The sequence below is a fragment of the Zea mays genome, chromosome 8 (genome assembly GCF_902167145.1).
Source record: "Zea mays cultivar B73 chromosome 8, Zm-B73-REFERENCE-NAM-5.0, whole genome shotgun sequence".
In the NCBI taxonomy this organism is placed as follows: domain Eukaryota; kingdom Viridiplantae; phylum Streptophyta; class Magnoliopsida; order Poales; family Poaceae; genus Zea; species Zea mays.
In genome coordinates, this window is record NC_050103.1 from 127,965,478 (window position 1) to 127,978,058 (window position 12,581).

Here is a 12,581-nt window from a genome sequence, read left to right on the forward strand (position 1 = left end):
GGACGGATTCACGCCTCGACCGAGGCTCCCTCAGTCAGTAGAAGCACCCTCGGCTCGCCCGAAGCCCAGCGCGGGCAAACTTTGTCGTGCAGCGACCTCACCCAAAACGCCTTACCAACCGACCATATCGCATGCGCATTTAATGCGGGGATCGCCTGACACCTTATCCTGACACGCGCGCCTCAGTCGGCAAGGTCCAAGTGACCGCAGTCACTTCACCCCTTTACTGACCGTTCTGACAGGAAAACAACATTGTTCATCCCGCTCCGGCAACTGTGTCATCCACCAAGGAAAGACTGACAATAGCAAGTCACGACCTCCCCTGAGTCCGGCCTCGGGCGCAACAGAAGGTCTCCGCCTCGCCCGACCCTGGGCCTCGGCCTCAACCTCGGCATTGGGAGAAGGTCTCCGCCTCACCCGACCCTGGGTCTCAGCCTCAGCCTCGGCCTCGGGAGGAGTCACAACCTCGCCCGACCTCAGCCTCGACCTCGGAGGAGTCGCCGCCTTGCCCGATCTCAGCCTCGTATCAACTACGCTACTGGGGATCCATCATTACCCTACCCCTAGCTAGCCGCCTCAGGCTATGAAGGAACAAGACCGGTGTCCCATCTAAGTTACTCCGGTAACAAGTAATGATGGTTCCCCGCGTGCGCCCATGACGTCGGTTGCTCTCAACCCCCTACGGAAGCAAGGAAACGTCAGCAAGGTCCATGACGCACCGCCAGCTATGCTTCTACAGGGCTCAAGGCACTTCTCCGACGGCCACGTTGGTACATCTATAGGGCTCAAGGCACTTCTCTGACGGCCACGTTATTACCTGTATGGGGCTCAAGGCACTTCCCTGCCAGCCACATTAGCACATAGCTACACCCCCATTGTACAGCTGGGCATCTCCTTGTATCTATAAAAGGGATGTCTAGGGCCTTCCTACGGAGGGAGGGGGAAGAGAAAAAGGGAGACGAGAGGGGAAAAACGCACGTACAAACACATGGGTGCACGACGCAGACGAGCGGAGGCAGGCATAGTAGGAGGGGCGCGGTAGAGGCAGCCTCAGACAACTCACCTCAAGGCCAAACCCTCTCTTTCTCTCTCTCCCTCGCTCTCTCTCTCCCTCGCGACACTTGTAACCCCTACCTGGCGCGCCAACTGTCGGTGTTTCGGACCCGGGGGGCCCTCAACTGGACCGACTAGATAGCTTGCGCCCGTGGAAATGTCGGTGGTCTAGGACGGCCAGAAGACACCGGCACACCCCATCTGGGGCTCGTAAGGCGGAAGGGCGCGATGGATGCGAGGAGTGTGAAGGCATGGCTACCGCCCAGGGGGTCGATCCCTTTTTAAAGGCGGATCTCCTCACTCGCACCCCTAAGCGCCACGGGCAAAGTCTCCACCGACGTGCTCCAGGGTTCCCACCCTACGACACGGGGGCTGGGTCCCACACGTCATGCGAGCTGACCCGAAACGCGAAGGAGGCAAACCGCCGCACGTGAAGCATGTAACCGCCCTGCGGTTATAAGCGTTCCCTCAGCCTCGCCGAAACCAGCGGTCGAAAGGGCGAGCCGCCACGCAGGGAGCATGCAACTGCACCACGATTGTGCACCCTTTCAGCTTCGTCGCATCCGGTGGTCAAGCACGGAGGCCCGGTCCCACATGTCATGTAACCGGCGCGCCGGTCACTGCGTGCAAGGAAACCACACCGCAACTCGCGCCAATGCTGCGTCTTCTCGACTGCAGAACCAGCGCAGCGACTCAAGGCAGCCCTGCGCATGACCCAACAGTGCCCATTAAGTGCGACGATCACGGGTCACTCAGCCGCGGAGATAGGCACGACGGTCGATATGATTAGAGGCGGACCGGCAGTAATTGCGGCAACAGGCGTGCGGAAGCAGCGGTCCAATCACCTACAGGTTTGCATCCTCTCCCGAAACGGCAGGGGAGCCCTCTCCCACAGCATAAAAGACGACGCACCCGTGTTCCGTTCCTCGAACGACTCGCGCACACGCAACAGCCGCCCCGCGAATCGCCCGTCCCATCGCATTAACTCCTTGGCAAGACAAGCGACACCTCCGGCAGGTGAAGCGGGCACCGTTTCGTCTCCGTCATGATGACCGCGTCATAAAAGGTGTGCCACATTATTTAAATTTATATCCTTTTCCTTTTCCTCTCTCTCTCTCTCTCTCTCTCTCTTGCCACAGGGACCAGGAAAGGGGACATTGCGAAAAGGATCCTTCTCGGTGAAGGAAACGGGCCCCGAGCCCTCCTACTGATCAGGGGTTCAAAGGTTGCGCCCTCCGGGGTTCGGCAACCGCCCCAGAGCACTCGGGCTCCGAGCCCTTTACTGATCAGGGGTTCGAAGGCTGGCCCCTCGGAAGGGTTCGACAACCGCCCCACAGCACGCAGAGTCAGGGATGACCCTGGGTACGTTCGTTACATGGCCGAGGCTCGGGCTACGCTCTCGAGGTACCCTAGGACATTTCCGAGACCAGCGGGAACGATTTGTAATGGAATCCCACCGGAGGGAGGCACCGAGCCATCGGACCCTATCGAATGGGTCCGGGTCCAGCAAGTCACCTGCAGATACTTTTGGAGCGTGCCTCTGGGCCACTAGCCGACCCTTATCGAACGAGGCTCGGGCGTCCACTCGGATCACTCGCTAGCAACTCACCGGAAACACCATGTTCGGTGCCCTCCGAGGGTAACATGGCGCTTCCCCCCCCCCCCTTCCTCCTCGCGGAGAGGCGACGAAGGGGCGTACAATAAAAGTCGAGACGGTCCTTGATCGTCCTCTCGCTCCGTGCAGAGGCTCAGGGGCTGCTCTCGCACCAGGCTACGGCCAAACCGTTGACCACGTCAACAAACCAGCTTGAAAACTCGGAGCCTGACCGTGCACCCGGGCTACGGCCAGGCCGCATGAGGGAACAACAAGGCTAACCGAGGCATCGCAAAAAAGGATTAAGACCTCAGAGGAGTCAAACCACTCCTCCGAGGCCTCGGGGGATACACCCGGCGGGTGCGCTCGCGCGCACCCGGCGGAACAAAATATAACCGAGAAGGGCCGGTCCCCTTGCAAAAAATCCGGCAGAACCTCCAAGCGAGAACCTACAATGCCTTCGAGGCTCGGGGGCTACTGTCGGGGACCGTAATTAGGGGTACCCCCAATGCTCCTTAATCCGACTGGAAAACATCTTCAGAACAAACCATAAACGACTGATAAAGCGCAGGCCTCGTCTACTAAGGGACGCGACCTCATCCGAGCCCAGCCTCGGGCAAGGACGGTAGTCCTGGACGGATTCACTCCTCGACCGAGGGTCCCCTCAGTCAGCAGACGCACCCTCGGCTCGCCCGAAGCCCAGCGCGGGCAGACTTTGTCGTGCAGTGACCTCGCCCAAATCGCCTTACCAACCGATCGTATCGCATGCGCATTTAATGCGGGGATCGCCTGACACCTTATCCTGACACGCGCGCCTCAGTCGGCAAGGTCGAATTGACCGCAGTCACTTCACCCCTTTACTGACCGTTCTGACAGGACAACAGCACTGTTCATCCTGCTTCGGCAACTGTGCCATCCACCAGGAAAACACTGACAACAGCAAGTCACGACCACCCCTGAGTCCGGCCTCGGGCGCAATAGAAGGTCTCCTCCTCGCCCGACCCTGAGCCTCGGCCTCAACCTCGACCTCGAGAGAAGGTCTCCGCCTCGCCCGACCCTGGGTCTCGGCCTCAACCTCGGCCTCGGGAGGAGTCACAACCTCGCCCGACCTCAGCCTTGGCCTCGGAGGAGTCGCTGCCTCGCCCGACCTCGGCCTCGTATCAACTACGCTACTGGGGATCCATCATTACCCTACCCCTAGCTAGCCGCCTCAGGCTACGAAGGAACAAGACCGGTGTCCCATCTAAGTTACTCCGGTAACAAGTAATGATGGTTCCCCGCGTGCGCCCATGACGTCGGTTGCTCTCAACCCCCTACGGAAGCAAGGAAACGTCAGCAGGGTCCATGCCGCACCGCCAGCTATGCTTCTACAGGGCTCAAGGCACTTCTCCGACGGCCACGTTAGTACATCTACAGGGCTCAAGGCACTTCTCCGACGGCCACGTTATTACCTATACAGGGCTCAAGGCACTTCCCTGCCAACCACATTAGCACATAGCTATACCCCCATTGTACAACTGGGCATCTCCTTGTATCTATCAAAGGGATGTCCAGGGCCTTCCTACGGAGGGAGGGGGAAGAGAAAGAGGGAGACGAGAGGGGAAAAATGCACGTACGAACACACGGGCACACGACGCAGACGAGCGGAGGCAGGCAGAGTAGGAGGGGCGCGTGAAAGTCGCCTAGAGGGGGGTGAATAGGGCGAAACTGAAATTTACAAAGTTAATCACAACTACAAGCCAGGTTAGCGTTAGAAATATAATGTGAGTCCGAGAGAGGGCGTAAAAACAAATCGCAAGCGATTAAAGAAGTGAGACACAAGGATTTGTTTTACCGAGGTTCGGTTCTCTCAAACCTACTCCCCGTTGAGGTGGTCACAAAGACCGGGTCTCTTTCAACTCTTTCCCTCTCTCAAACGGTCCATCGGACCGAGTGAGCTTCTCTTCTCAATCAACCGGGAACCAAACTTCCCCGCAAGGACCACCACACAATTGATGTCTCTTGCCTTGATTACAATTGAGATGATTGCAAGAAAGAATGAGAAAAAGAAGCAATCCAAGCGCAAGAGCTCAAATGAACACAACAATCACTCTCTCTAATCACTAAAGCTTTGAGTGGAATTTGGAGAGGATTTGATCTCTTTGGTGTGTTTAGAATTGAATGCTAGAGCTCTTGTAAGTAGTTGGAAGGTGGAAAACTTGGATAACTTGAATGTGGGGTGGTTGGGGGTATTTATAACCCCAACCACCAAAAGTGGCCGTTGGGAGACTGTCTGTCGCATGGCGCACCGGACAGTCTGGTGCGCCACCGGACACTGTCCGGTGCGCCAGCCACGTCACCTGGCCGAAGGGTTCCGACCGTTGGAGCTCTATCTTGTGGGCCCACCTAGCTGTCCGGTGGTGCACCGGACAGGCCCTGTAGGCTGTCCGGTGTGCCACCCACGCGTGCTCTGCTCCTCTGCGCGCGCTGGCGCGCATTTAATGCGTTGCAGACGACCGTTGCGCTCGAAGTAGCCGTTGCCCCGCTGTCACACCGGACAGTCCGGTGTGCACCGGACACTGTCCGGTGACTCACTGGACAGTCCGGTGAATTATAGCGGAGCGGATTCCCGAAGCTGGCGAGTTCAGAGTTGCTCTCCTCTGGAGCACCGGTCACTGTCCGGTGGTGCACCGGACAGTCCGGTGAATTATAGCGGAGCTCCTCTGAAAATTCCCGAAGGTGAAGAGTTCAGCTTGGAGTCCCCTGGTGCATCGGACACTGTCCGGTGGTGCACCGAACACTGTCCGGTGCGCCAGACCAGGGTGCCTTCAGGGGAATCCTTTGCTCTCTTGATTGAACCCTTTTCTTGGTCTTTTTATTGGCTTATCGTGAACCTTTGGCACCTGTAGAACTTATAAACTAGAACAAACTAGTTAGTCTAATTATTTGTGTTGGGCAATTCAACCACCAAAATCAATTAGGAAATAGGTGTAAGCCTAATTCCCTTTCAGCGCGGTAGAGGCAGCCTCAGACAGCTCACCTCAAGGCCGAACCCTCTCTTTCTCTCTCTCTCCCTCGCTCTCGCTCTCCCTCGCGACGCTTGTAACCCCTACTGCAAGCACCCCTAGGTGCAAGATAATATAAGCCTCATCCCTTCGCTTGTGTTCCATCTTGCATCAACCCATCTGGACAGGGGCACGCGGCACTAAAATTCACTAGTCGGTTCGGTTGAGGGTCCCCCAGGTCCGAAACACCGACAGTGGTGTACCGCCTGGCGGTGCCCTCTACGGCGGTGCGGACGGTCCGCAGCCCTGGGCCAGACGGTCCGCGACCTGGGCGCAGGAGCGGTGTCTTCCCTGCGTCACACCAGACGGTCCACAGCTCTGGGCCGGACGGTCAGCGACCTGGCGACAAGGTCGTCTTCCTCCTCCTTACTGGAATCTAGATCTCGTCCCCTGGGGAAGAGATCTTAAGGTGCTCCGGGTCGACAGGTCACCCGGGGCGTCCCGAAACAACGTGGAGTCACCTAGTAATTAAGAGATCAATTCGAGGAAGAGGTCTTGAGTGGACAACTAGATCTTGCCCCCGGGAGGGGTGAGATCCTAGGGTCGTCTTGGAATCGGCAGGCCACCCAAGACAGATCTAGACAACGTAGACTCGAATAGGGGTGGAGGTGGATATGTGGAAGGCTACAACTAGAACTACGCTACATCTACTCCTAGGGCAGGAAAAGTAAGTAAAGTAATTAGTTCGATTAGAATGTGTTCGGGGGTTCTCAATCGGTCGTACCCCTTTATATTTATAGGGGAGGAGGCCTGGACCTTTTCCTAAGAGATAGCCAACAACTCCCACGTGATTAGATGGATAACCACGCACGAGATAAGGATAAACACCCGAGTTAATCTAATCTCGGGGCACGCGAACTGTCCGGGCCCAAGGGCCGGACCGTCCGCTCATTTTGGTGTCCAACACAAACATTTTGCAGACTAAGTCGTGTGATAATCTTGGTGACTTATTTACAAAGTCATTACCATATTCCACATTTTCGAAGTTTGTTAAAGGGACAGGTATGAGACGATTTAGAGATTTGCATGAATCAGGGGGAGTATCACTGTCCAGAATATAACCTAGTTGACATTATATTATACTCTTTTCTTTCTATAGATTTTCCCTCGAAGAGGTTTTACCATATAAAGTTTTTAATGATGTAATATCAACACAGGGAATGTTTTTGTAAGATAATAATACTCAGAATAGGATAGATATTGAATAGTTTTGTATTCCTAGATGATGTAATGGGATAGATTCGATCAAGGGGAGTGTTGAAGAACAAAAAGGCGACAATGATCTTATCCGAAAGTAACAAGAAGTCTCCAGAAGAGTAGCAGTTATTACATCTCCCTTTAATCCTAATTAAGTATAATGTACATGTGATTAAATGGTCAAGCGGCTATCGCTTCGGCCGAACAGACGCAATGTATCTATTCAGGATGTATAAATACTTTTCAATACTGATGCAATAGTACGTACGATTCACTTTTCATTATTCATACTCAAACAGTATATGCTCCTTTTTCCAATTCTACGTACAGTAAAAACGAAACGTCGCGAGCCTATTGGATCGCATCGGATCAGATGGTCCAACGCACACGTGCCCCTGACTATCTCTCTCTCCGGCTTCCTATCGAGACACCTAGAGCTAGCCAGTATAGCAACAGGCTATAAAAAAAAGAAAAAAAGGCTAATTAGTTTATTTTTTGTTGTTTCAATCAGCGACGCGTACGCGTCACTCATCTCCGTACCTATCAGAGACGCAATACGTGTTTCTTTTCTCTGCATCACCGATGCTTGATACTCCTGGAGATGAGGACGGGCACTAGAGATGGCAATGGATACCCGAAACCCGAAACCCGATGGGTTTTTACTCTATTAGGGTACGAGTTTGGGTCAATTTTTATACCCATGGATTTGTTAATGGGCATAAATCTATACCCGGCGGGTTTATGGGTACGGGTTTGTTCCTATAGTACCCAAACCCGTGAACCCGTGGGTTTTTTAAAACCCGACCAAACCTAGTGCATATTGTCATTTTATTTTATAAACGACCAACAAAATTGTTATTCCTTATTTACTTCATAATTTTTATTAATTGGTGAATGTATCAGTAGTCGGTGAGAGTGTTGCTTGCTTGCTATTATAGTTTTTACTAGCGTTATATATGTGGTGGATGGATAACTTAGTGCAAGGTCACTTAATTATACAACTTATTATTTGTATTTCATTCTCTCTACTAATAATTTTTATACCAAATCATGAACTCGTTGTTCATTACATAGATTTTGGGTCATGATCTCATTAATCATTATAATTCTTATTGATTATGAGAAGAACAAGTATATTTGAGATGAAACCCGCGGGTAACCCATGGGTACCCGCTAACCCGATGGGTATGGGTTTGGGCAAAATCTCAAACCCGTCATGGGCACGGGTTTTTTAATGGGCATAGATATTTTTCATGGGTACGGATTTGGGACGGCAAAGCAAAACCCAACGGGTTTGTACCCGTTGCCATCTCTAACGGGCACTCGACCCGCGCTAGCGATAGGTGGCCGAAAAGGCGAGAACCGGGGGCGCATTTGGCAGCGTGGACAGTGGACACGCATCGTGCTCGGCGACGACCACAAGAAAGCTGAAAGCCTGTCCCAGGTCTCGCGTGGCCGTGTCCCCGGAAACGGCGCCGGGGTCTTCCCACCCGGCCCCTGGCTGGCCTACGTGCCGCCAATCAAGCCCCGCCCCCGCGGCGTGTCAGGATCGCCGGGCTCCGCCTCCGTCCGTCCGTCGGACACGCACTTCCAGAAGACCAGAACGCGGCACGTCGCCTCCCGTGCCAGATGTTCTGCGCCTTCTGTCAACTGGGCTATAGAGATGACGTCGCGTTGCAGTTGCAGTACAGCAATGCGGTTCGAGTACGACTGAGATGATACTGTTCTGTTCGGTTGTTCTCACGGAAAAGGGAAACGAGAGAATGAGAGATCCATGCGGTTGTGACCACGGCGAATGATGCGTTTCAAGGCATGTACGTACGTTGTTGGACTTTAGAATCACTTCCGCCTGCACGTTTCTGTAGACCTGGTATGCTGACGGAGCTGGATTGGTCTCCGTGGTTCCTGCACTTAAGGGTTTATTCATTTAGCTCTCAATCCATGTGGATTGAGTGAGATTGAGTGAGTTTAAATCTTAAATAAGTTAAATTTCTTTACAATGTTTTCCAATCTCATCTAGTTCATAGATAACGGGATTAACCGAACAAGGTATAAATGGTCTCACTTATTAGATGCTTTTCAGGGAAAGGAGAAAAAAAAAAAGAAGAGAGGATCTTTAGTATATAGATTATGTGAGAAAATGACACCGCGCCTAAACGCTCGTTTCGTTCGTGAACTCTCGACGATAGATCATAGGAAAATGACATGGTGCCTAACCACCGAACAACTCTCATCATCCCCACTCGAACCCATGCAGCCTACTAATCATCTCAAATAAACACGTGCAATAAACCTACCATATAAGACTTTATTCGGTTAAGGATTGAATGTGATTTAAAAAAATAAGGACTTGATCGGTTATTCCTATCTCATTTGAATTCATTTGAATTAGATGTGACTGAAAAAAAATATGAAGAATTTTGACTTGTGCTGAGTAGCAGGATGGGTCGAGCCGACGGTTCCGGCCCTAAGACCGGACGGTCAGCGCACGCGCAAAATCAGTTAGGGTTCTGAGTTTCTTGTGTTATTTGTTAGCTAAATCTGTAGAATTAGCTTGGGAGACGGCTTGTAACGGGTCCAGATCCCCTATATATAGAGAGGACTATGGCCGATTGAAACACCAACAATCAAATCAATAATCAATATACATCTCGTTTTTACCTTATGCATTAAGAGTAGTTCTAGTTTAGCCCTAGTTTAGCCTCTCTCTATCTCAAATCTTCACATCTCTTCGGCTCTACGTCGCTTAGAGGCGTCTTGGGCGGCCTACCGATCCCAAGACAAAGTCTAGGATCTCTTCTCTCCGCCAGGGTCCCTCCCGGGAGCGAGATTAAGGCGCTGCCGGCAAACTCCGCTGCCCCTGCGCATGCGTGGACCGTCCGCCTCGTAAGGCATGAACACTAGCCTCAGTGCCAGGTCGCGAATCGTCCGGCCCCTGGCCACGGACCGTCCGCGCCTCCGCAGAGAGCACCGCTACCGGTTATCATCGCAGTGATTGGTGCTTGGATCGGTGCCAACAACTTGTTCGGGATTGAAACTCATTCAATCCCACCCAATACATATGGATTGAGAGTAAGACGAACAAGCCATAAGAAGTTTGACTTGCTTGGTATTTAAACACACTCATATCTTGTTCGGTTTAAAGTGGATTGAGGAGGATTAAATCCCCTCATATACAAATTTGTATAAAAATAGATTAAATCTCTTCAATCCTGCTCAATCTATTCTAACCGAACAAGGCCTCAATCCCACTTAATTTATATGAATTGAGAGCGAACCGATCAATCCTGACTTGGGGAGCACCTTTTCTTGAAACGGAAAAACATATGTATCTAGTCTCGCCGCAAGTTAGCAAATCAGACGCCACGTAGTACACATAAGCACACATCCCTGAGAGCGAAACCTCTCCTGTGTTTCAACCCAAGCGCAATGCACATAATCGAATCGAACCTGGAGTATAACATTAGTTTTGATGTAAGTTCTGAATATGATTCTGAACATAATGACACCGTAGAAAAAAAACCCTCAGATTCAAGCAAAAAAAAAAAAAAAAACAGAAGGAGGTGAGTTTCAAGCTGATGCGGCAATCTACCATCTGGAAGTAGCACATGACCCCGGTTAATTAATGAATGTATCTTTAGTCTAAAACAAATTATATTATATTTTTGGATGGAGAAGTATTTAGAAGTATTTGATTTCACGCTTTTTATACCAATGAAGTTTATCTTAATAATTCCTTATAAGCTATCCATTTACTCCAGCCATAAGCCAGCTAGTTCCTATAGGCTGTTTTGGTTCGATTGTCCCGAAACGCTTGGTCGTAAAGATTTTCGGTTGTAACCCAGACCAGTACACAAGACACTACGGATACAAAAGTTTTTTATCGTTAGAAATTTCAAATTATTTTATATACGATATAATCTAAACAAAACCAGAGTTCACGCTTTCGGACCGGTCGAGTCCGAGCGTTCGGACCCGGAGATTGGCGGCCACCGGCCAGCACCCCCACCCGGTGCGATTGCGAACCAAACCTGGCCTCGTGCGCGCGGGACCCGGAGTGAGATGAGGATAAGATCGGAGAACAGATTCCGGAGCGAAAGCCATGCGTGGCAGCGCCGCAGTGGCCAGCCCGAGCCAACACGCCTTTATTAACGCAGATTTACACCCCACGTGTCGGCGTGGGTCGCAGGACCCGATGTGCCATGGACGCGACGGCACTCGGCACAGTGCCACAGGCGGGGAGATGCGAGGGCACGACCACGAACCGCTGCAAAAACAAATGGTTTCCGCACCGAATTTCGCACGTTACTCGCTCGCGACGCGAGATGGACAGATGGTTTTTGCGTTGGTCAATCCGTCAATGGACCGACGGAGAGAAAGCGGGCGGGGAGGGCAGGCGCGGGGCGCGTTATCTCGCCGCGGCGTGGCGCCGGGAGTTATATAAAAGCGCGCACCGCGGAGGCCGACGCGCAGAGGGAGCCCAAGGAAGCGAAGCGGAAGAGACCGAGAGGGAGAAGCGTTTCTCCTGGGTTGTTCGGGTGAGCCGCTAGCGAGAGCGAGACGGAGCGAGGCTTTGCCGCTGCAGAGCAGAGCGACATGAGCTACCGGCTTGGAGGCGCGGCGGACCGCGAGGAGGGGGACGAGGAGCTGTTCGAGACGGCGCCGTCCGTCTCCGGCGGCGAGGGCTCGTGCGACCAGGAGCGCCGCGCGTTCGTGCCGCCGCTGCGGAGGATGAACTCGGACAGCATCTACGACATGGCGTCCATGGTGTCGCAGCAGCTCCCAGCCAAGTAAGTGCGCGCGCGCCTGCACCCATGGTCTGTCTTCTCACGCCTCACGGTATTTTTGCTCATGAATCGGGGACCTGGCTGGCTGGCTTGCAGGAAAGGGCTATCGCGGTACTACGAGGGCAAGTCGCAGTCGTTCGCGTGCATGTCGGAGGTGCGCTGCCTGGAGGACCTGCGCAAGAAGGGCAGCCCCTACAAGCACAGGACCAACAAGAGCTACGGCGCGCTGGGACTGGGACTGGGAGGGATGATGTGGCCAAGAAGCCCGCCTCCAGCTCCTGCGCCGACCTCGGCCTCGCCGCCGCCAACGGGTTCAGGACGGCCCACGGCCCCAATTCAGAACGGGTACCACCAGTGAGGCTGTAGCCTGTAGGCAGACGACGAGAGCACTGCAACTGTTTTTTCGTTCTCTCTTTTTTTTTTTTACTTCTCTACTCTTGTTCTGCGGGATTTCCTTCACGGGCTTGACTTGACTTGACTGTGAGAATTTTACGAGGTGGTGTGAACTGTTGCTTGCTCTGCTATCGGAGTACCTGTAGAGCACTAGAGGGACTCACTCACAACATAATTGACCGTTCTGCACTGTTGCTGCTCGGCAAAACAAACTGCTGTTTGGGTAAATACGAAGCACTGCAGTCCTGGCAGAAAATAATGATCGACTGTTTCCTTCCTTTGGAGTGACCATTAACCGAATCCTCTCCCGCACCTACCACATAAGCTCTCAACTCAACTTTGATTCAGTGTACAGACCATAGAAGGCTATATAGCTCAGTTTTTTTAGAATTCACACAAGTTTATTTCAGCGCTCGCTCAGAAATCGTATAACATAATGAAATAGTGTGTGGAAAGAGCTCCAGAGAGATCGATGGTCTTTAGTAGGGGTATTTATAGAGATTGATGATCAAA

General features: G+C 52.5%; 1 protein-coding gene across 1 annotated transcript; it reads left to right on the plus strand.

Annotated features, from left to right (window-relative positions):
• The first annotated feature begins 11,366 nt into the window (after nucleotides 1-11,366).
• LOC100381528 (oxidative stress 3) lies at nucleotides 11,367-12,272 on the plus strand. Its single transcript, NM_001174357.1, has 2 exons — nucleotides 11,367-11,678; nucleotides 11,772-12,272. The coding sequence occupies exons 1-2, from the start codon at nucleotides 11,485-11,487 to the stop codon at nucleotides 12,031-12,033; spliced, it is 456 nt and encodes a 151-aa protein (NP_001167828.1). The 5' UTR covers nucleotides 11,367-11,484; the 3' UTR covers nucleotides 12,034-12,272.
• The last annotated feature ends 309 nt before the right edge of the window (nucleotides 12,273-12,581 follow it).

Bases quoted from the DNA above. Each gene is read 5' to 3' on its own strand.
- LOC100381528 (NM_001174357.1), top strand. From the start codon at position 11,485: ATGAGCTACCGGCTTGGAGGCGCGGCGGACCGCGAGGAGGGGGACGAG. The intron at 11,679-11,771 runs GTAAGTGCGCGC...GCTGGCTTGCAG, and splicing joins TCGCAGCAGCTCCCAGCCAA to GAAAGGGCTATCGCGGTACT.